Source organism: Myotis lucifugus, unplaced genomic scaffold (assembly GCF_000147115.1).
Source record: "Myotis lucifugus unplaced genomic scaffold, Myoluc2.0 scaffold_250, whole genome shotgun sequence".
Classification (NCBI taxonomy): domain Eukaryota; kingdom Metazoa; phylum Chordata; class Mammalia; order Chiroptera; family Vespertilionidae; genus Myotis; species Myotis lucifugus.
Genome location: NW_005871298.1, coordinates 1,445,644 through 1,470,537, shown reverse-complemented (window position 1 = coordinate 1,470,537; position 24,894 = coordinate 1,445,644). Strand labels below are relative to the sequence as shown.

Sequence of the window (24,894 nt, the reverse complement as noted above, 5' to 3'; positions counted from 1 at the left end):
TCACGAGAGACGCTAACTGCATGGGTGTTGAATCATGCGATGTATGTTTGTACATGCACCTGGCATCGCCACCTCACTTCGAGAGAGCACTTCGTGAGCCAAGCCACCGCCAGCCGAAAATCCTTCCATCCCTTGTAGGGTCAGGACCCCCCAGAGGAAATGATGAACTTCGCCCAGGAGTTCCTTTCAGGATATATAATAAATGCTACCTTGTTGGCCTTTTCCTACTTTTTCCATGAATATTCATTTGTAGTTTATTTATTTCTTTTTCTCATTGTTAGCAGGCATGGCAAGAACTACACTTTTAAGAAAAAGTAATATTCGACAAAAAATACGAAATTGAGAAAATGTCAGAATATCTATCACCTATTGAAAAATATCGATTGAAAACTAGGTTGAGGGATGGGTGGGAAATCCTTAGTTATTTGGTAAAGGTGAAAGACTTCATATTCCCATCCTTAAAACAACCAGGAACTATGGCTGGTGACCAGATGGGTTAGCAAGTTAGAACATCATCCCGGCAGACCTGGTCCACATGCGAAGAGAAAGGGCCAGGTCAGAGGCCCTGCCATACCTGGTCTCTGAAGACTAGAACGGAGCTTCTTCCCACCCTCATCCGGCCCTGCCCCTTTCTTCTGGGCTTTGACCTTGTCTCTTGTGGTTTACAAAACTGGAAATGAAACACTCACCTACTTTGAAAAGCTTTGATTTAACATGCCTCTAAAAAGAAGAGGGGTAAACTACTATGAAAATTGAGTTCCTCAAATGCAGATGTTTATTCTTTCTCTTAGCGATATCTACTCTAATAAGTTCTTTTAAAAAACAAAGATGGGCCTGGCTGGCGTGGCTCAGGGGTTGAGCAGTGGCCCATGAACCAGGAGGTCACAGTTCGATTCCCAGTCAGGGCACATGCCCGGGTTGTGGGCTTGATCCCCAGTGTGGGGCATGCAAGAGGCAGCTGATCCATAATCCTCTCTCATCATTGATGTTTCTATTTCTCTCCCCCTTCTCTGAAATCAATACAAATATATTTTAAAAAATAAATAAAAAACAAAGATGGATGGACTCATTAGCCAGGCCCTAGATCAGTATTAGGGAATGGCAGTCATTCTACCACCTGCATCAGAGGAACCTGAGTGCTTGTTAGCACACATTCCCACCCCGTCCTGTGACAGGGAATCAGAGTTCTGGGAGGGGCCTGGGTTCTGCATTGTCACCTGCTACCCAGGTCACTCTGGTGCCCACTGAAGTTTGAGAATCACTGCATTAGAGGACACACAGCTATGAGAACAGATGTGCCCTAAATGTCATTATAAACAAAGAGTCCTGACGTCTATTCTTGGCTGCTGGTGGGAGGCGGAAGGAAGTTCTTTGAAAAGGCTAGCAGGTGGGGTTAAATCTAGCAACTGAGAAGCTTGTGGGCTTTCACTTTCTGTTATTTCTAAGGAAACTAGAAAAGAATATCCTTCTGATCAGGAAATCCAGGTCAGGAGGAATGGCTTACCCTTCTGCTCACACAGCCTGCCTCCCAACCGGCACCATAAAAGGCCTTCCAATCCCATGAGCCCAAACCACATGGTCCTTCCTGCCTTCTTCCCAGCCCTGCGGGAAGGATTCGTTCTGCCATGACGGGCTCATGGTTGGACTCACTCTCTTCTTTCTTACCATTTTCTTCCATTTCATCCTGCGATTCTGATACCAGGTCTTCACCTGCAGTTGAGTGAGTCCCAGAGACTGGGCCAAGTCCAACCTAGAAGGCAAAAGGCACAAAAGAAAGATGAGGGAGAAGAGAAAGGGCAGTAGAGATGGAGTCCTGGTAACTGGTTCCAGGTACTGCTGTCGAAATTCGGACCTTCCCCCTTAAACCAATTCTTCCTCAAAGAGCTTTGCTTTCCTTCCAAAAATCCAACGTTTGAAACTCTGGCAAGCTAGAGACGGATGTCCGTGCCCAAGGACTGTCTACATGGGATCTGAAAAGAATTTCGGAGTCTTCATGGCAAAGTCCTTTTCCTGCAAAGCCTGACAGTCTTTACTCTGATTCTATACAACATGAAGATTCTGACCCAGAATCCAAAGGTAAACTCGTATTTTCCTAATTGGAATCCCACTCATCATTCCAGATCCAGCTCAAGTCCCCCCTCCTGCACGTGAGCCTCCTGGATACCCCCAGTTCATGCAGGATGTCTCCCCTACACCCTCCCCTGGGTCAGCCACCTCCCAGGTGGCTCCAGGTTCTCAGGTGGTCTCTTATTGCTTCACAGCAGTTATTGCTGCCTCCCTAATTCAACTGCAAGAGCAGAGTATGTCTTCTGCTTCTTTCGTAACCACAAAAGTGCCTATCACGTTCTAAATCCAGAACTGTGGCTCCAACACGCTTTCTGATAGGCTCATTGTAGCTTCCCTAAATTGTCATAATGCCAGATTTCCCCCCAAAAAAACCACACATTAAATCTGCAGCCCCTCCTGCTTCCCATTCTACTGCTAACCATGGTTCTGCATTTCTCCATAGCCTTCTGAAAAGTCTTGAATGTCAAAACCATTCCTGGAAAATGTGCAGTTGGAGCCATTTCCAGCAACACAGCAACCGTTGCCTGGGTACCACAGCGCCCAGGCTATGTGCTAAGCCCCTGCCATATGCTATCTTACTTATTCCTTTCACCACACGGTGAAATAGGTATAATTATTCCCATTTTACAGACAGAGATCTGAGGCTCAGAATCTCTTTGAAACCATGGCCAAACCCTGACAGCTGCCTATTTTTGTGAATAAAGTTTTACTGGAACACAGACACGCTCATTCGTTCATATATTATCTATGGCTGCTTTCATGCTACAACCTCTGAGTTGAGTAATTGTGAAAGAGACCACAGGCCCATAAAGCCTAAATATTTACTCCCTGGCCTGTACAGAAAAACTTTGCTGACTGCTGGTAGATGATCCTATAGTAAGAGGTGGAGTCAGGATTCAAATTTATTTACATCTGACTTGTACACCTCCTCCTGTATTGGGGCTCACCTCCACCATTTTTTCATGCAAGTTAGATCTGTCTAAGGCAGTGATGGCGAACCTATGACACGCGTGTCAGAGGTGACATGAGAACTCATTCTTTTGGTTGATTTTTCTTTGTTAAAAGGCATTTAAATATAAAAAATAAATATCAAAAATATGTCTTTGTTTTACTATGGTTGCAAATATCAAAAAATTTCTATATGTGACACGGCACCAGAGTTAAGTTAGGGTTTTTCAAAATGCTGACACGCCGAGCTCAAAAGGTGCACCATCACTGGTCTAAGGGAAGCTCTGTTTTGTTTTGTTTTGTTTTGTTTTGTTAATCCTCACCGGAGGACATTGATTTTTAGAGAGTGGAAGGGAGTGGGGGAGACAGACAGAGAGAGAAACATCAATGTGAGAGAAACACCGATTAATTGCCTCCTGCACACGCCCTGACCTGGGACCAGGGATCGAGCCTGCAACCAAGGCATGTGCCCTTGACCGGAATGGAACCTGAGACCCTTCAGTCTACAGGCCAATGCTCCAACCACTGAGCCAAACCGGCCAGGGCCAAAGGGAAGCTCTTGCTCAGCTTCGGTGAGGGAAGTGCAGGGACGCTCGTCACCAGGAGCAGACAGCGGAGGGGAGCACATGAATGAGGCTGCACTCCTCGGTCCTCAAGCCTGCAACTGTGGACCTGTGTTGTTGAGAACCCCAGGCCTACCTGGGCAACAGTGGGAAGAACCACCTCGGGAGCCTACATTCGCTGCCCTGTGGTTCCAGGCCTGGAAGGTGAGCCAGTGTGGGCCTCTAAGACAGCACCCTGGGCCGTCACCCTTGAGACAGCGTAAGCAGAGACCACCGCTTTGGAAGACTGGGTTTCTGAGGAGTGTGATTTGTGGAGCTAAGATCTATGACCTCACACAGGCCTGCACAGCCACAAGCCTGAGCCAGGGGGAGTCTTAGGGGTTAGTTCTCAGCTGCACCTTTCTCTACCTGAGGGGTAACGAGCAACATCTCACGCTCAGGAAGAGCAGTAGGTGCAGGCAAGGAAGGTTCCAGGTGCCAACTCTTGGCACGCCCAAGTGAGGCTGCCCCACCCCGTGCTTTGACCAGAGTGCACAATTTAAATCTCCAATAATAGCCCTGGCTGGTGAGCTCAGTGGTTAGAGCATCAGCCTGTGCACCAGAGGGCATGTACCTGGGTTGCAGGTTTGATCCCTGGCCTTGGTCAGGGATGTGTCTCTCTCACATTGATATCTCTCTCTCCCTCCCTGCCAGACCTCCCTGCCTTCCTCTTTCTCTCCCTCCCTTAATCCTCTCTGAAAATCACTGGGAAAGATATCCTCAGGTGAGAATTAACAAACAAAAAATAAATAAAATAAAATAAAATAAGTAAATCTCCAACAATAAAAGCAGTCTTTCCTTAAAGGACTTCAGACCCGGTCCTAAATCTGCATTCACATATATCTGGTCGTCCCGGTTAAAGGGCTGCTGGAAGCTGACAGTTTTATTAAAAGCCATTTACAGACTGAAGCTAATCAACTCCCAGCGCCAACGGCGCTCAGCTCTCCCCACGAAGGAGGCACTGCTTCCCAAGCAGCATCTCAGTGAGAACCCAGGGGGCAACCCCAGGACTTCTGGCCTCCCTGGACATGGGTCCCCCGGGGCTCCCACTGCGCCTCCGGAGCCGGTTCACCGGAGGCCACCAGGTGCATCCGTCAGTGGAAGATTCAGTTCACAGCCCTGCCACCGCGTTCGCACACGGGTTAGCTCACTTGGGAAAAATGCACCCTTGGCTCACTCTGGCTAGAGAAACACTTCACTGTCATCAGCTTTCTCTCATTACCTGCCACCGTTACAAATTCTCACTTCCCTGCATAGTCGCTTAAATGGGGTCACCTAGGAAACCGGAGAAACAAACAATGAGGACGAGGGAGAGAGCTGTGGGAGGAGGCAGCGCTCATGGCCCTGGTCACGTACAGAGGTGAGGAACGGCTGAGAGGGCAGGTTAAGGCGGCAGCTTCGATGCCAGCCAAGTGGTGTCCTCCTCCCCAGGCAAGTTCATCAGTCCTGTGGAGGTCACCTGAGAGGCGCCAGGGCAGGTAGCAGGAAGCTCCAGGAGGTTGACTGGGAACTAACAGTTCTGTTTCAAAATTCTCTGACTTCTAGAAGGTAAGCCCACCATGTTACCCGTGCACGCTGAAGGCCTTTCAATACACCGCCCCGCAGTTCATGAAAAATGGTGCCCACTCCACCTGGCTGCTCAGGTATGTGAGGCTCTTCCTTACCTGCTGGGCATGAACGTGGCCCTTTGGTACCTAGAGATCCCATCTATTGATCCCCAATACACAGACCCGTCTCCACTGTCCACCCAAAGGCACCCCACGCTCATGTCCAACCAGAACTCACTCTTTCTCTGTAAAACCCACTCTGTCCTCAGCCTTCCCACTTCAGGTCATGGCGCCTCTGTTTCCCTGGGGGCCCAATCCAGAAACTCTGGAATTCTCAACCCTGTTTCTCTTCCTCATGGCCAAGGTCTATTCTGTCCCTTCCACCTTCAACATTGTTCTCCAACCGCTCCTCTCCTCTCCGTTCCCACCGTGACCACCTTCACTCAGGTCTTCAGTGACTGTCCCTAGTCTCCCTGGTATTCCTGCCCCAGGTCTTCCCTCTCTAATCAATCATGTAGGGTGGCACCGATGTGAGGATTTGGAAATGCAAATCTGGCCATTCCAGCTCTTAATGCTGATTGGACGGCCTCAACAGTCAAGTGCACGTCCTTTGGCTAGGCATACGAGGTTCTTCTCACTTCTGCAGCCTCATCTCCCACCACACCCCCATTCACCCCTTAAGCTGGAGATGTCCTGACCACGTGCAGCTCCCTCAATGTGCCCAGTGAGCATGCTTCTCTCCCTCCTGCAGTGAAAGCTTTTCTTCAACGTTGCCTCCTCTGAGAAGCCTTCCCTAACCCCGCTGACACACTCAGCGACATCTCGGTGCCCCTACTGCCCTTGGTCACACACATCCTGGCGCCAGCGTCCAGCTCACTGGGTTGTAGTATGGCGGTCACTTCCTCTCCAGATCTCCTCAAGAGCAGGACTCTGTCTACTACTTCCTAGACCCATAATCCCCTCCACAGCGCCCAGCATAGAGGACCCTCAGCAAACAGCTAATGGGTGCTCACCTACAGCGGGGCCTTGACTTACGAGTGTCCTGACTAACGAGTTTTTCGAGATATGAGCTGTCTCTCGGCTGATTTTTTGCTTTGAGTTGCGAGCTAAAATTCGGGTTACGAGCCAGCTTCAGATACCCCACTGCTAATTGGCGCAGCGAACGTCACAGTGAACGCCACAACATCAGCCCAGCATCACGTGTCTCACTCGTTCACTTTTGATTTGACATACGAGTAATTTGAGTTACGAGCTCCGTCACGGAACGAATTAAACTCGTAAGTCAAGGCCCCACTGTAATTGACTCAGTCGACAAATTCTCTTTTAGTCAGAGATTTGCATTTAAATGTTTATCCAACAGCTACTACAGAGCTTAAGGGAGGCCTTGGAGTTTCCTTCCTTTTCTCCTGGAAAACACTCCCAATAAAAATAAGCTCAACCATCTCCAGAGTGAGTCTGAGGAACAAGGTAAGACACACACTCTTGGGTATTTTGCGGTTCAGATGCTAAGTTAAAGCAAGGGGCTGAGGCGAAAGCCTCTGAGTAAAGCAGGAGTCCCAGCCCCCTCACCTGGATCTCCAGTTTAAAGAAAGGGATCGGATCCAGGTCCTTTTTGGTCTCAGCCTAGCGCCTCTGACTTGATACCCATCCAACGCACCAGGACATCTGACAGCTCCTCAACCCGATCAATCCAGCCTGCCATCAGGAGCCAGGCAGCGGACCGACCAGGTGGGAGCTGGACTCTGAGAAGGCTGAGAGCGTGGATCCCAACTCCCCATCTAGTCCCACTGCATCTGGTCCTGAGGGTGAGTGACTGTAGAAGCTACGCCTGCTCCCCAGCTGAGAGTCTGGGCAACCGTCCACTAAACTTCCCCTCGCTGCTTACACTGGAGTCGTTAAGTTAAAATATGGAGAGACAGTGAGGAGTACCAGTTCGGCACCAGGCAGGTTCCTGTGGGGACCAAGTGTGATGCGTTCCCATGGGTTGGCTGCTGTTCAACCAAGGCTGAGAAGATGTGGGCCAAGGACCAGGCCCTGCCACCGTGTCCTGCATGTCACGGTCCTTGTGCCCGGGTGTCCCATGGCCAGAGCAAAAGGAGTCTCCTTTCTCAAGGCCCTGAGCTGCGGACAGCCCCTCCCTGGGTGCTCACCTGTCCGGGGTGGACAAATACTTCTGCTTCTGGAATTTCTTCTCCAGGCCCATGAGCTGCAGCTCCGTGAAGATGGTGCGACTCCGGCGGGGTTTCTTCTGCCGCGGGGTGAGCTGCTCCGTCTCGGACTCGCTGCTGCCTAGCGCCTCGCCGCCCGGGGCCTCGGCAGGGGCAGCCTCGGCAGCGGGGTGGCGGGACAGCGTCTGGGCGATTCCCGGGGTGGCGGGGACCAGGTGAGAGATGACTGTGGGCTGTCGGGTGATCACGGAGAGGAGAGGATACGCCCGGAGGGAAGCGGGGCCTGGAAGACAAGCAGGGAGGCAGGTCACCCAGGGAGCCGGGGCGGAAGGAGGCCAGGGCCCTTGGAGGACCACTTGCTGAGACTCTGCCTGGCGGGGCCTCCAGATGGGAAGGAGGGAGGAGAAGAAGAAGCAACTCAAGACCTGTAATGGCTGGGTGGGCAGGATGCGTGCAGATGTGCTCAGCCTGGTGAGGGAGAACGTTCGAGTCCCCCACAGCCAGAAGCACGTTGGGTTTGAAGTGACTCTCCCCCACTCCCCCTCTTTTGGACCCCTAACTTATGGTTTCAGAGACATGGGTCAGTAGGACTGGGCAGGTGAAAAAGTAGTCAGAAAATGCTAGAACCACAAACTTGAGAAAGCCAACCTAGATGTGTAATAGACAAACTTCCTCGAGCCCCCTGTGGTTTTTATAAAAGTCCAGGGTCGTAACTCTGAATGCTTCCTGAGGAGCCTGTACACCCGGAATCATAACATTTTTCAGACCTGGAAGGTGCTTCACAGTTATTTAATTCAACTGCCTCATTTCAGAGACAAGGAAACGGTCCCATAAAGGCTGAGAGACTTGCCTCAGATCACAGAGCTCGGAACCTGTGGTTCAGGGGTCAAACCAAGTTCTTCTGGCTTTGAAGTCCAGTGCGGTTATCGCCACATCTTGAGTCGCATGGATACCTCGTTTAGAAGGGGTGTGGGGGGGGGGGAGGGTGCGACAAAGCGATTTTACACCTTATGACCAGCTGCCTACAGCACTGTGTTAGGGAGGATTCTGAGGCTGGGTCAGAGCTGGCTGAGGGGAGCGCTGAGGTTGATTAGTGCTGTCTGCCCCGGGCACGCAGGAGGCGGATGGTGTGGTGGCAGACACTCTAGTTATGCGACACTCCTTTAGGAATGTCAAGGCCAGAGCATTTTTCTGCCCAAAAATAGGTTATGTCTTTATTTTATTGTTTTTAAAAAATATATTTTATTGATTTTTTACAGAGAGGAAGGGAGAGGGACCGAGAGTTAGAAACATCGATCAGCTGCCTCCTGCACACCCCCTACTGGGATGTGCCCGCAGTCAAGGTATATGCCCTTGACCGGAATCGAACCTGGGACCCTTCAGTCCGCAGGCCGACGCTCTATCCATTGAGCCAAACCAGTCAGGGCATAGGTTATGTCATTAAAGTTCAAGTAACAATGCTCTTCCTCTTCATGATTCAATCGTATCGAGTTTTACATCTTTTAAATGTAAATCATTTTATTTCTCCAGGCCTCAGTTTTGTCCTTCAGAGGGTGAGTAAAAGTAGATCATTCCAGAGTCCTTCAAACTCTAACACTCTGATGCCACGAAAGTGTCTGTCATCCAAGCCCGTCTAGAAGACTCAGGGGCTGCCCCCTGGGACTCAGTCCGGCCCTGATGGCTCGCAGGAGGGCAAGGCAAGCACCCGAGCCCACAGCACTCACGCTGGTTCTGGGCTCAAACCCACGAACATCACGAAGCACCAGGTGCTACTTGTGTCCTCTCTCTCCTCCGGGCTGGCGTTTCCCTTCTTATTCATCCCTAGGCTTCTGTTTGGACCCAGCCATCGTTATCAAAACAGACGACTTCTCCTGTTCTTTGACTCTCCTTGTAGTCAAACCACAGCGTTGCTAAATAATAAAGCCCCAAGGGCCATGACTCCCAGTAATTCTCCCGCCAACACGAACACTGAGGTTTTGGGTAGTCAATTTTTTTCAGAAAGAAAAAAGCATCTGGTAATATTTTGTAGCAGAAAATGAGGACATTGTGCACGGAGGGGAGGGGCAGGGAGCCTGCCCAGCCTGCACCATCTCGCAATCCAGGACTGCTGGCTCCTAACCGCTCGCCTGCCTGCCTGATCGCCCCTAACCACCTCTACCTCGGCCCTTGCCACCACAGCTTCATCGGGAAGGACGTCCGGAATGATGTCCAGAAGGTTGTTCGGCTGTCTGGTCTAATTAGCATATTATGCTTTCATTATTATAGATAACTTGGGCCATAAAGCTTATGCTTAAACTTAATGAAAACCTTCATTTTAAAAAAGAAGAAAACCAAAAACTTCTGATGAATGATAGTGATTTAAGGCAACAGCCTTCACCGAAGTCTATAGTTTCAGGACTCCTGACCCAACGATCTGATGCAAATTGTGACAAAGCCGCACTGTCTCCCACCAGCTAGCTAGAGCACTGATGCCGGGGGGCCACACACACAAAGCCACATGGGAGTGTCAGGAGGACCACCGCTCACCGCTGTCCATAAGTCTAACTACGGCGAGGCGCTGTGTGAGTGTGGGGTGTGTGGGGCCTGTCTCCAGGTTCAGAAGGAACCAAAAGGCTGGAACAGGAGTCAGGGTGGGCATGTGTGTCTGCAATGCACTGAGTCTCCCTACAGGCAAACCAACGGGGCGCAGAAAAGTGAGATGAAATAGACTCTAGCCAGCTGCTCGCTGTCTTTTCCCGTTTTCATACACGACCTGATTTCTAACCAAACAGCACCGGCCCGGAGCTTTAATTCCACAAAGCACGTGCACACCCCCATTTGCTATTCACACAAAAGCGCTGTGAGATAGTCCAGTCACGTATTGATATGTTGGCTACACATCAAATTCAGGTTTTAAAAATAGGAGAAAATGTATCCATGAGCGCATGCATGCGGGGGTCCTTTGGTTTCTGAGAGGGCAGATCATGTGTAACACTATGTACGAAGTTTGTCTTTCCCTTTTCCCGAGAATTCGCACTATGTGACCATGTTGACTGGAGACAGCTGCCTGCCGCCCTTGGACCCTGCGCATACGCTTGTGAAATTCAAGCACAGGATCGGCCCCTGAGAGGGAGTAATGACTGTGCTAAACCGAAGACACTGTTTAAGCAAACATCTTTCGGGCTGACAAAAGGCGTGCAAACGTGACCGCAATGAACGCATTCCCTAATCGTTTTGTTTTTTTTTCAACCACCAACGCCCCTCACCAGTGTTTGCTGTAGGATGTCTCTCGCATAACCGTGTATATCCTGTACCTAGAAATAGTTCCCTACCAAATGTTTGGCCGCTTTGAGAATCTGTTTTGGATCAGAAAAACCGGAGTACATTAGTGGTAGGTTGATGCCCAGGGACGTGCCAGGGACTTAAAACAACTCAGAAACATATAAAGAAGTCTCCCCTCACAGCTTTCAACCCCAAATTGTAGAGACAGACTTCATCATTGTTCCTAGGTATGTACAAACATAGGTATGTTCTGAATATAGTAATTTGTACGCTGATCTATTGACACACATCATTACAAGGTGTTTATTTTGTAAAATATAAATATCACTTTGTTGTTGTTTTTTAATGCAGAGCCAATAATCCCCAAACCATATGATGACTAGTCCAGTGACTTAAAATGTTAAGATACAGTTCGGCTCACAAAGAAATGGAGTTGGGGCCCTAGCTGGTGTGTGGCTCGGTTGGTTGGGGGTCACTCCATGCATCGAAAGGTTGCTGGTTCGATCCCCAGGCGGGACACACGTAGGACCCTGGGTAGGCTAACAGTGCGTTTTCCATTGCACCGATTCTGAAACGGTGAGCTCATGGATGGGAACTCGCTCAGGCCATGCACAGGCACATCTCCTCACTAAGCCCTTCACCGCAGGGGCCCCATCCACTCCTGCCACAGCTGCGCCTCAACGTTGGAGAGAATCCCGAGTAGCTGTTGCTCCTATACATCCCGCCTGCACTTCTCCTCCATCCCTCCACCATGCCAGTCCCCAGTGGGCTCTCCACACCCACATGTCCGCTTGGCACAGGGAGGGCCACAGGTCCGAGGGGAGAAGCCTCTCCGAGCTGCCTGCCTGTCCGATTTATGGGGCAGGAACGCATGATGCATATGTCCGCAGACAGCCTCAGACGGACACACAAGCGCACAAAGACACGGGTGTGGACCGAGTCAGCCGACCTGAAGAGGGACTCGGAGGAACAACTGGGTAGCTGGCTGCTTCCTGGGAAGAGTCATAAAACCACCGCACCCCAGTATTTCCAGGGGCTCCCACCCCTGCAAACCCGCTGGGAATTCTGAGTCGTGGAAAGAATAGGGCCTCTCCCAGTGACTTGTGGGGTCACCGTAAGCAGGCTTCTAAAACTTTCTTAGTTTCAATTCCTTCTTCTAAAAGCAGGGCTAATAATTGCAGGTAATTGTGAGGATTAAATGCGTCAACGTACGTCAAGTGCCCGTTGGGCATGTAATTGCTCTTCGTTCCCTTTCCTTTCCTCCTCTCACTTTTGTTGCCTGGCACTCTGTGCGTGTGTCAAGTGAAAGTGGATCAACTGTCTTATCAAGAAAGCAGGCTCACCACCGGCCAGTGTGGCTCAGTGGTTGCGCACTGACCTATGAATCAGGAGGTCACGGTTAGATTCCCGGTCAGGGCACGTGCCTGGATTGTGGACTCCATCCCCAGCAGGAGGTGGGCAGGAGGCAGCTGATCACTGATTCTCATCATTGATGTTTCTCTTTCTCTCTCTTCCTCTCTGAAATCAATAAAAAGTATATGTAAAAAAAGAAAGCAGACCTACCTCTGAACTATGCATGTGTATCTTCTTACCTGCTGCGCATTCATGTGCCAAGCAAGACCCAGAAACACCAGAATCTGCCAGTTTTTCTTTGCCAAAGAGAGGATTTCAAATGCCCTTACAGTGATGTCCTGAGACTGACAGTGACAGGAGAGCTAAGGGGAATCTGCGGGAGGGCCAACCTGGCCAGAGGTCCCCCTAGAACAGCGGTTCCCAACCTGTGGGTCGAGATCCCTTTGGCGGTCGAACGACCCTTTCACAGGGGTCGCCTAAGACCATCCTGCATATCAGATATTTACATTATGATTCATAACAGTAGCAACGTTACAGTGATGAAGCAGCAACGAAAATAATTTGATGGTTGGGTCACAACATGAGGAACTGTATTTAAAGGGCCAGAAGGTTGAGAACCACTGCCCTAGAACTATCAGGGCTCCAGTAAGAAGTGCTCTGGTTTTGCAGCCCCGTCTCAAAAATTCACAGAGCAGCCGATGAGTCCTGAAGCAGAGCCCTTCCCCAGGTTAGGCATCGGCAAAAAAGGATGAAGTCAGTGGGGCACAAGACGGACCCAAGTTAAGTTTTTTAAATTGCAAGGAAAACAGATATGGGGGGTGGGGGAGGATTAACATTCATTTGCCCTGCCTTATGCTGAAAGTAGACTAGAGAAAGGCCGGGCTGTGGGTAAGTGGCAACCGGACATGAACCCCCAGTCATTGTTGGTCTGGGTGGGTCATCTGAAAGCGTGGAAAGAAGGGACCGAAGAGGAAAGGAACTAAAAAGAGGCTGAGTGGGCTATGAACTCTGCCATACACTTCAGTCTCTAGCCCAGCAAGAGTTAAAGAAATAGAAGCCGTCTTTACAGGTTATGGCTTAGTGTGACTCAAGAAAAGAGGAAAATGCTTTAAGAGGCCAACTCAAAGGCTTACAAAAATGCCTTAGCCATTAACTACCCCATCAAAGGGGTGTGTGTGGGGGGGACATTTGATGAATTAAGTATAAGTGACTTAGAAACATATGGAATAAAGTTATTCCAAAGTCCACGAGACTGCCAAAATGTAGACCCTGGAATGAGCATCTAGTTAAATAAAAATCTTAAGAAGGGTTCACCGAGGTTGAAAGATAAAGAGATGCAGCGGGGAGATAACATTTGGGGGACCTGGAAAAATGGAACGAGTTTGCAAAATAAGCAGAGGACATCAGAGCAACCCTGGGAGGACCACGGCATCATCACGGGACCTTTCCAGGGCCTTTGCAAAGGGGCAAGCTCAGTCTTCTCACGTTCAACCCGCGATGTCATCAAAACTGCCGCCGCCCACAAAAGCACCAGGCTACTCCAGGAGCTGAGTGAAACCAAGTAAGCCAGCCTGGCAGATAGGTCTGGGGACCCTCCCGTCTGCCAGAAGTGCCATACCACCCCAATGTGGTCATCATCCACCCGCCAGCCATCCCCGCTCAACAGCTCCCCCAGCCAAGAGCACACTGGGAATGGCATTGTCTTCCTCCTCCTGCCCATCCTGCTGTCTTCACACACCCACACCTGCTCTCAGATTCCTCGTAATCACTCACTGATGAAAAGCAGCCAGGGCAGCTGTTGTTTAGCACAGGCCTGAATTAATCACTCCCACCTTCACGCACCCACAGCATTCTGCTGTGTCCTCACTCACCTTTACTTAATTCGAATCTGGTAGTAGGAGTTCATTTGTTTACTACTGTTCCCTAGATTTCAAACTTCTTTAGGACGAAAATCAAAGAGTGCCCAGTCGGCATGGCTCAGTGGTTGAGAGTCAACCTATGAACCAGGAGGTCAATGGTTCGATTCCTGGTCAGGGCACATGCCCAGGTTGAGGGTTCGATCCCCAACCATTCTTGACATTGGCCATTTTCACTGCTCCTGTGCTCTTTGGCTTTTGCTACAAGGCCTGTCTTGTTGATAAGTTCTGTCTCCTTTGCCCCGTTGGTGAAGATATACCCTAAGCCCAGTCCTTCATCCTCTGTTGTTCTTAAGTCACCATCAGCAGCGAACGCTCTCTACCAGGTAGCTCCTGAGCTCTGTGCTAACTGCTAGAGACAGGAAGAGAAACAGTCCCTCATCTCTGTCCACAAGGAGCTAATTATCAAATTGGGGAAATGAGACATGAAAAAAAAAGGTAAACATAAAAAAACGAAGAAGCCTGTGGCCCAAGCTGAGTGGCATACAAAGCCTAGGATTCCAGGGTAGCTGTGCTCTAGAGAAGCGATTTCCAACCTTTTTCATCTCATGGCACATCAACTTATTACTAAAATTCTGTATTGCTGATCTGACCAAACATAAGTATACTTTTGATTCATTCACACCAGAAAAGTATATTGGCTGTTATTGTTTTATTTGACAAGCTAAGGGAAAAGAGGTCAGTGCCCCTGACGAAACAGCCAGGTATGGCATGTTTTAAACATTCTCTTGGCCGCTGTGGTGCACAGTTGGAAATCGCTGCTCTAGAGAGTACAGTTGTGAAAAGAGGAGGAGCTGGGTCCTTAGGGGAAAGAAAGGAATGGATTTCAGAGGCACAACAAGGAAGAACCAACCTCTGGAAGACCATTAGGTTGGGGCAGGCGAGGAGGGCAGGCGTATAGAAGGCGTAGGAAGATTCACAGACTCTAGTGGGAACTGCTGGAATCAGAGCGCCTCGGAGAATGTTTTGGGAGAAAAAGATAAGGCTTCTGGAGACATATCTAGTTTGAGATGACAATCAGACATCCCAGGAATGATACCTCCCAGGCAGGGAGAATCACAAACTGGTGCCCCAGCAGAAGGGCTCTGAGATGGGGATGTAGATTTCACAGAACCAGAGACGAAGGGGTCATAGTGTAATTCATCTCCAAAGAAAGACTTAAGAACAACAGAGGATGAAGGACTGGGCCTGAGGGTATATCTTCACCAACGGGGCCGGCAAAGGAGACAGAACTTATCAACAAGACAGGCCTTGCAGCAAAAGCCAAAGAGCACAGGATCAGTGAAAATGGCCAAAAAGAATGTCAAGAATGGTAAATGTTCAACACGGTCACTCGCTGGCAAATCTTTGACATAACTTTGGAAACTCCCCCTTCTCTGGCATTTTCAGACCTACCTTCCTGGTATAGGACTCTCCACTGGGCAGGCTGGGAAAATGTGCATAGGGTCAGGGCACTGGGCAAAGTTTCCAGAGGAAAAACCAGAGGAGATTTATTGCCTCCTGCTAGTAGCCCTGGGTGCACAGGCAAGCCCTTGAACACCCAACGGGAGAATCATTTGCCAAACTCAGAACACTGATGCCAACATGTAATTTTCTAAATCCAATTTAATTTCCTTCCCCCTACACGTTCTAATCCGGCTTAAATACAGTCTCATGGCTTGCCTTTCGTTGCAAAGAATTAGAAACAAAATGGGATAAAAGAGAATAAAAGTTCAATTCAATTGAACAAATTATGGAATATCTAGTGTAGATTGTTTGCCAAGAACCAGGGATAAAAAAGGTCAGGTCCTTGCCCGACAGACGCTCTGGCCAGGATGGCAGACAGTTAAGAAAAAGGATTTAACCAAGTGTAGGTGGTCAGGAGCTCCCTGAGAGAGAGTCACTTAAACTGAGATTTTAAAAAATAAAAATAAACTGAGATTGGAAGGATGAAATTAGCCGAGATTCCAATCAGAAACAAATAAAGAATAGAAAGGAACAGGTAGAAGTATACAAATTTGCCAAGTACTACACGTAGACAAATACATTTTTAAGCAAAGCAAAAATCACAAGAGAAAACGAAGAAGGCTTTACTGAGGACGACCCACAGCACTTCTGATGCTGAAGCTGGTTCCACTGAGTGGGGAGGGCTCTCTACTGGAACAGGAAGGCAAGCCATCAAGCAGGAGCACCCTCAAACAAACCAGTGTCTGGCCCGGCCCCCAAAATACAGTCAACGATCAAACCTTTGCCTTCGCTGGGGTGACTGGCATAGTACAGGCATTTTCGTCAGCATGTCGCAGTATCTTGCAGTCATGTGGTTTCTATGCTTAAATCTCCTCTGCCTGGTATCCCCCTATTTTCTGATAAAAGTTTGTCCTCAAAGATTATGCAGCTAAAACAACAACAACAACAACCACACAACACCTCACCTTGTAGTAAGGCCTTAGGAAGTGGCAATCTCTCCAAAGGAAGAGAGGCTCAAGAAGCCACTCAATCCATCTCATGTCTCTTAAATTCCACCCATGACCTCAAGGCATTGGACAGATGGAGGGGACAAAGGAAGGAAATTTTTAAGCACAACCATGGCTAGATTTTGCGCGCGCACACACACACACACACACACACACACACACACCTCTTTTGCTCCTCACAAAAAGATCCGATGACTAGGGCATGTATCTAGGATCTGAACAAGAAAATCTGAGTCACAGCCATGCTCTTTAAATCAGAACACCCTGCCTTCCAAAATGTTAAAGCACAATTGCCAGGGACTTTCTTTCCCCATATCCCAGTGTTCCCAGACTTGAGGTGCCTTCATACCTCCTTAGAACCTCCTGCTTCTTCCAGGGTGTGCGGGTGAGTTATGCATTGGTATTGGCTCATGTTGCATAAGAAGAGTGAATACTGATCTCAAGGTCCCCATAATATTCATGACACAGCACCCAATTCCCAAAAGAAAAAGGCAAATAAAGGATATATGTTGCTTCATTAATCACATCAATTTTTTCCCTATAGGCAGCACGGTGTTTCCCTGTAGAAAATGTAAATCTATAGAAATATAAACACCTAAAAATGCACGCATATTCCCACATAGAGAAAAACCAACGAAGGGCACAGATTTCTGAAAGATGAAGTGGGTACCATTTGGAGAGGCTCTGCCCTTCCTGGAAGAATGATGGCCTTATAGCTCCAGTCCAGGCAAGAAAAGAGAACGAATAGTTGTGTTTCCTGGGGAACGGCTTGGGTTGAAACAACATACGACATTCAGAAACCCTTCTAACACAGAAATAATGACTCTATTACCAAGACCAAAGAACTGAGCCAAGCCACACACATGGGCAAAAACTGACTTTGGTAGCCAGATGCCCAGGTGTCGTTCATTTTCCATGAGCTATTTCCTCATTGACCATGTGAAAAGTAGAGAGGCATTTTTATCCATTATTCCCAGGGATATATACCAGTATTGCTTTGGGTTGCCCTTAATGAGTCAAATGTATTTCCCAGCTGGTAGCAAGTTAGCAAGTGCTGTAGGAAAGTACAGTAATTGCAAAAACGAATCCTCCTTCTCAGGAAATTCTGAGCTCAGGGTTATAGGCTCAAAAATTGTCATTCTATCATCAGGGGGGAAAAAATAAGGTCAATAAATTGCAGTGTAGAATGTGACCTAGCCTACTTCAAAGCACATGTTTTTTGAAATAAGTCCACATTTTTAAATTTTAAGATCTGTTGCCTATTGAATGAGATGGATATCAGAACAAGGTTTTGAATTTTAATTAGAAAATGGAAAATTATGAAAATGTCAATGTACAAATCGACATATCTCACTTTATATGTACTGTCATAAACTGAAAGGGCTATAAAAATGTAGGTGCTGTTATCTGACAGGGGACCTCTGGACCAGCACAGTCCTTCCCAAGCATCTCCCTTCTTCCGTCAACATTACAGAACCCAATTCCCACACCAAGTGTAACTACCAGCAGAGGCTCAATGTGATTCTGCCATAGGCCCGCATCCCTCCAACAACTGCAATGTATATTCATCTCTGCTATTTACATCCAGCGCAGAGAAAGAAGATTTTTTGACAAGAGGAACATTTAGGTCCCAAAACAGAAGAGCTTAAAGAGGCCCTTTGCCCTGTAGGCACGGCCTCCTCCAATCTGGCCAGGACTCTCTTCTCGCGGTCCAACCCCATGGGCTCTCCATTCCGCTGCCCACGTAGGTCCTTCCAGGCCAGATCCTGCCTTTCTTCTCACCACATGTGTGAGAGGACAGGATGAGGTTGTCCCGGGAGCAGCACCTTCCCCGTCCCGGGGAACGGAGCTGAGAATGAGTCAGGGCATCACAGTGTCCCTCCCTAATCTGGCTGTGCCCACATTACGACCCCATCAACTCAGTAAAGGATTGGCAGGAGGCAGGAGAGTTGTAAACTACCAAGGATCTATGCAATTCTTAGTTTCAAAATTCTTTGGGCATTATAGACCAAGATTAGCAATCAGAAATACAGCCAACTCGTTTTTCCCCGGATGCTTTCTGAAAAAGTTTCTGTAGGAGACTGCCCACCAAACTTCTCCATCCCCAGCACCATTCCTCCGACTTCACACACTAACATCTGCTCGTCTTTCTTAACCGACATTCCCACCTCCACCCCTAACCACACCCTGCTCTCTCCACAACACCCACCGAGTGGCACCCATCTGTGAAGGCTGGGTAAACAAACCAGGGTGCAGACACCACCGGCATGATCCTCAAACACAGAGATGAAGTGGCAGAACCCACAGAACCACAGTGTTAAGATTTTAAAAGCACATTTGGCCTCATCCTCCATACCAGCCCCTGGCCCTGAACTCACCTGCAGACCAAATGGAAGGCCTTCATTTTTTAAAATCTTTATTGTTGAAAGTATTACATAGGTCCCCTGTCCCCCACCCTGACCCCCCATTAACCTCTTCCAGTCCGCTCCCATTCCCCCTTCCCCAACCAGGCCCTCACCACTCCATTGTCTGTGACCACAGGGTTATGCACATATGCATACAAGTTCATTGGTTGATCTCTTCCCACCCACCCTCCCCTGCCTTCCCTCTGAGGTTCAACAGTCTGTTCATGCTTCTATGTCTCGGGGTCTATTTTTGTTCATCAGTTTATTTGGTTCATTAGATTCCACATATGAGTGAGATCGTGTGATACTTATCTTTCTCTGACTGGCTTATTTCGCTTAGCATAATACTTTCCAGGTGAAGTCCTTCATTTCAAGTGCCTACATGGAGAACAGCCAGCTCATCTAATGCAACCAACCCTACCTATATAAGACAAAGATAAAAAAAAAAGGGGGGGGCTGGAGGTTCTACAAAAGCCCACATGTCTGAAACTGGATGGGTCTTTCTGGGCATGGACTCTGAGAAGCCCAAGATGAGAGCAGAAAGTCCAGGTGATGTCAGACCCCATAATAAGTCATCTCGAGAAAAAGTATCATGGGAAGATTTAAGGAAGTTAGTGGGACTTAAACCACCCATTCACTTCAAAAACATCTAGGGTCACCCATGGCTTCAGACAGGACTAAAATGGCATGTTGGCATCTTTTTTTTTTCAGGAGGAGGGGTCCAAAGGATAGTTGGGGTAAGGGAAGAGGAGTTTATGAAACCAGCCTTGATACATGCCTTGTCTAAGCATGTCGAGTGCAACAAAGGATGTGTTCATCCCTACGACTCTGAAGGGTGTAGCTTTCATAGGAGCTAAACCATTTCTGCACCCAGGGCTCTGTGACCTGGGAAATGGATTGCAAGCTTCTGATCCTTCTTGAGGAAAGGAAGACGTGCTGAAGGCTGCAGAAGTTGTATTCAATGGGCTCAGCAGAGCAACCGATATTGTTATCCGAAATTGCTGGGCAGCTGGAGGAAGCCAAGCTGGCTGCCGGGAATAGTTCTGAGAGAGCCTTTCCCAGGACTTCCTGCAGGGTTTGCTACAAATAAATAAACAAACAAATAAGGTGAAAGGCTTCTCTCTGTGCTTTGTTGCCTAAAAGGGGAAGAGGGCTGTGAGGAGAACAAATGGCCAGCCCACACAATGAAGTCACAGAGAGCATCCGAGTCAGCCTGGTTAGGCAATGCTAGCACACTTAAAACTTGTCATTGTTGTTGTTTAAAAGCATTAACCATCGATTAAGAGCTAGCAAGGGGGCCTATCACCAGGAGTGAACTGAGAAAATTACCAAGTACCGAAATCACTCTTGCTCATAAGATTTATCATGGGGCAGAGAGGGGGGAATCATCAATTTTTTAAATTAAAGAATAAAAGATTTAATATTAAATAAAAATAAAATAAATGAAAATTATGGTGTTAAATAAAGGTATAAATGAGCCGACCCCACACAGTCGAAAATCCACATATAACTTTTGACTCTCCCTAAACTCAGTCATCCCTTAGTACCCACGGGGAATTGGTCCCAGGACCCTGGTAGCTATCAAAATCCAATGATGCTGGAGTCCATTATATAAAATGGTGCAGTGCAATGTCCACAGTCAGCCCTCTGCATCCTTGGACACCCCACTGTGGACCAAAAATACTGTTTAGGTCCATGGTTGGTAGAATCCATAGATGTGAAATCCGGGGACATGAGGAGGGACAACTGTATATTTTTTGAAAAAAATCTGTTTATAAGTGGACCCACCCAATTCAAACCCGTGTTGTGCAAGGGTCAACAGTATATTGTTATAATTGTCCCATTTTATTATTGTTGTTGATTTCTTACTGTGCCTAATTTATCAACTAAACTTTGACTCATAAAGTCAGTCACCTCTCTCTTTCATCATCATCATCATCATCATCATCATCATCTAACTGATGCATTTTACAGACTACCTATTAACTCAGAAGCCATAAACATCCAAACACTTAGGGTAAATGCATTTGTTGACCATGAAATGCAGGCTCACCTAAACTAAGACCTTAAGAAGGAGCAATTATGGATTCAATCTCCATGAAAGCTGGCGAACCCAGCCCAGAGAAAGCCGTGTGTCCACTCTGTTCACAGTCCCCTCACAGGCATGGAGCCTTCCTGTGTCCCCTCTCCTATGTCCCCAGAGTGACCACCTCCCTGCAGGGCAACTGTTGCTTCCCCAGCAGCCCCCCCCCCACCCCCCGCCCGAAAGCTCCGGGGAAGCAGGAATTGGGCTTTCCTCACCTGGATCCCCAGGCAGGACACCTGAGGGACAATACAACCAGGAATAGAAATGTGAGTTTTGGAGTCAGACCTGAATTTCAGTTCAGACTCTGCCATTAACACGTTGGGTAGTCCTGGAGGAATGATCAAATCTCTTTGAACTCCAGTTTTCTAAACTGTGAAATGAGGACAAAAGTAATAATTACGCCACAGGTTTACTGTGAGAATTAAATGAATGTTTTGTGATTTTTTTTTTCTTAATGAAGAGCTCCATAAATGATTGTTTAAAATAATGGGTACAAAAACAGAGAAAGACAAATACTGCATGATATCATTTATATGTGGAATCTAGAATGAAAAAAAAAAGTAGAACTCATAGAAACAGAGAGAAGAAAAATGGTTGCCAGGGCTGGGAGTGGGGGGAACAGGGAGGGGTTGTTCAAAGGTTAGTAACTTTCAGCTATAAGATGAGCTCATGGAAAACATGGTGACTCTAGTAGCACTGTATTGTGTAATTGAAATTCGGTCAGAGACTAGCACTGAAATGTTCTCAAACACACACAAAAAGGTAAATACGTGAGGTGATGGATGTGTTCATTAACTCGATGGGGAAAAGCCTTTCACAATGTATACATATATGAGATCATCACATTGTCCACTTTAAATATCTTACAGTTTTATTTGTCAACGATACCTCAATAAAGCTGGAAAAAAATAATGAGCACCAGGGATATTAGATGAATGTGTGATTATCATGGTTTTATAGCATCCATTTATTTTTTAAAGTCTTCATTGAAGAGTTAGCATATGTGGGGCACTCTGCTGGCCTTTGTAACAAATTAAAAAAACAACAACACACGTTTGTCCCAAATTCATAATCTAGTAAAGAGACAGATAAGTAATATACACAGGTACCTATAGAGCCAGGCATTCAATGAAATGTGGAATAACAAATATAAGGGTTCTAAAAGTTCAGCGGAGGGAGTGGAAACTTCTGTCTGGGGTGTGGAGGGAAGGAGACGGCAATGAGATGCACCCTGAATAACAGATGATTTTAAGGCAGAAGGAACAAACGCAAGCATGCTAGGCAGAAGGAACATCGTGACAGAGGTATGAAGGGAAAACATGTAAGTCAGGTTAGGGAGGAGAAGCCATGGGAGATAATGAGGGAGCAGCATGAGATGTGAAAAGGAGTTTTCTATACTTTTAACCTTTACTGTTTTTTGAAAGTCATTGGTTCTTCTACCTTCTCCCAAGAGCCTAAAGGAGCTTTCTGTCCTATCATCTGTATTACCCAAACAGTTTTTATTGATCAGCTTTAAATGTAGCTATCTGACCAAGTAGGAAACCATTACGTTAGTCCTGGTAACAACAGCCTGAACCAAGGGTGTCAATGAAGAGACAGACCAAAAAGAGAAACTACACCATTTATGGAGACTGATCGGAGGTGGGGGACGTAAGGGGACAAAGCAAGGCTACTCTAGAGCTGCATGCCTGTGAGCAGGCAAATGGCGATCTCATTATACACAGCACAGGTGTAAAAAGAAAGTCCTCCTGCGGAGAGAGGGACACCGAAAAGAAGATGAATTTGGTTTCAGGCTTACAGATTCTATCGCCTAAGTGCAAACCCAGCACCTCCAGTTGCGCACCCTCCGGAGTGTGAGGGGCCTGCTCTTGGCGCATGAAGGAGGGCTCTTACTCCACTATAGTTGGAGCGTCTCAGAACTGCTCCACGTGCAGGGGAAAGAAACGTTCCTGCCCCAATGATCGGAGGCCTTAAACCCCTCGGCATGAAGGGTCTGTGTTTCACCCCATCGATGGAAATCTCTCCCAGATCAAGCGAGGGTCGCAATGCGGATGCACAACGCGGATCAGGAGGGTATGGGTAGGAATGTATATATAACCCTCGTCTTTTTTTTTTTTTTTTGCATACTTCTCAATTGCATTGTTTACGCAGCTGTTCACAAACTCGGCTTCTCTGTTTATTTTTGTCCTTGGAGGAAACAGAGAAGAGGGTTCTGCCTTTTAGGCAAAGGAGAGATCAAAGAGCCCCCCCGTGCCCAGCCCGAGAGGGTATTCCGCTAAAGCCTCCCATCTGAGCCCAGATCAAAACGAGCCTGCTGCCCTCGGCATGGCTCCTCCGCGGCACGCTCACAATGGCACCTGTTGGAACCCTCCTTTCACTGCTCACACCAAATGGACAGGCTTTGTGTTGTCCCGGGACCGAGGCTCTGCAAAGAAAAAAGCATCTCCCACCGGGCTCCTCCAGACAAGGCAGAGCGGGTATCACTGTTGTTTTATGAACCAAAGTGGGAGGAGAGTCCAGAAAGAAGGTCAACTGACAAACGAGCTTTTATCCATCAATTTCTACGTGAACTTGGGAAGCAGGTGGCAAATCCTCGCTTTCTCTCTTGGGATGAGGGGGAAGACGTGGGCGCCCTCTGTGTTTTCTTTCCCCGTCTATGCTGTGTGTCAACCTCTTAATTGGTTCTAATCACCCGAAGCGAGATAGAAAAGTGACATCTATCCCCAGCACCGTTTTGATGGGCACACGAGACAGGCCTGCCCTTGTCACCTGTGAATGGGCATTGTTCACCACCTCCTCCTCCAGCCACCCACGTGCCCTCTCCAGTCGGACTGGGGTTTACTTAAGGATGTGGCAAGAGCAGTCAAAACCATAACAGAAACGGCAGCCTGTGAAGCTCTGGGTCTCAACGGTTCTCCTTTTGGGAGTTTCAAGGTGAAATGGGTAGTAGATGATCTCGCATAGAAGTTTGGATCAAACCATTGCTTAGCGTGGGTTCCTGGTTCAGCACCCCAACCTCTGCTCTGGCGCTGTCCTTCCTCTACTGACCTTTCTATGCTTTGGCAAAGTAAAAGTTACCATTTCATCCAAAATCCAGGGGCAGCGGAAGCCATCAAGAACTATCTCAGCAAGAAAGAGAGTGGGGGCTAATTGACTGCTTTCACATCCAGGCACCCACAATTCCACAGCAAAACTATAGCAGGGCCTGCCGTGGTGGCTCAGTGGTTGAGTGTTGACCTATGAATCAGGAGGTCACAGTTCGATTCCCAGTTGGGGCACATATCCAGGTTGCAGGCTCAATTCCCAGTGTGGGGCATGCAAGAGGCAGCCAATTGATGATACTCATCACTGATGTTTCTATCTCTCTCCCTCTCCCTTCCTCTCTGAAATCAATAAAAATATATTTTTTCTTTTTAAATGGCATAGATCAATGCATACTGTCCGCCCTCTGCACCTGCAGACTCCCAAACTCAGATTGAAAAGAGTACAGGTATTTATTGAAAACAAAAACAAAAACACGTATAAGTGGAGCCATGCAGTTGTTTACATAGACACACTCTCTCATTTACAATCCTGTGTAGTGGGTATTATTATGCCATTTCTGAAGATTAGGAAACAAGTAACAAATGCTCAGAGTATCTAAATACTAGTAATTTGTCCAAATTTACACACTTACTGGTGAGGGACTGAGAATTCAAACCAGGTCTGTGCCTTAAAACGCTGCAAAAAACTGTACATTATTATGAATACACAGCGATGCCTCTCAAAGAAACCTTGAAAAAAAGAGCCAGACTACAAGCCCTGCCTCACAATGCCGGGCAGCGATGACTTCACTTCATCCCACACGACAATAACTCACATTTGCTCATACACCTCTATAAAAGGCTACTGATGTCTTCAACATCTTCCTTTTTTCTTTATCCACCTTCCTTATCATAAACCTCAATCTTTCTACTTTCCTTTAAGCCAAAACGCAGGTGCTGAAGTCTCTGAAAGCTCAAAGTCAAGTGTTCTTGACTTGTATCCGTCTCTAACAATTTATCTCATTACTATCTTAGCCAAGTCTCTGCCTAGACCCGTGGTCGGCA

At 47.7% G+C, this 24,894-nt stretch overlaps 1 protein-coding gene across 2 annotated transcripts in view; it reads right to left on the bottom strand.

Moving 5' to 3' along the window:
• The window catches only part of BARX2 (BARX homeobox 2), a 57,617-nt gene that overhangs the window by 8,020 nt on the left and 24,703 nt on the right, over positions 1-24,894 (bottom strand). For both annotated transcript variants that reach the window (XM_006098870.3, XM_023762549.1), the window contains exons 2-3: positions 7,315-7,615; positions 1,666-1,750 (exon numbers count right to left, since the gene is read on the bottom strand). In XM_006098870.3, coding sequence (XP_006098932.1) covers positions 1,666-1,750; positions 7,315-7,615 — 386 coding nt within the window. The remainder of the gene's footprint in view (positions 1-1,665; positions 1,751-7,314; positions 7,616-24,894) is intronic.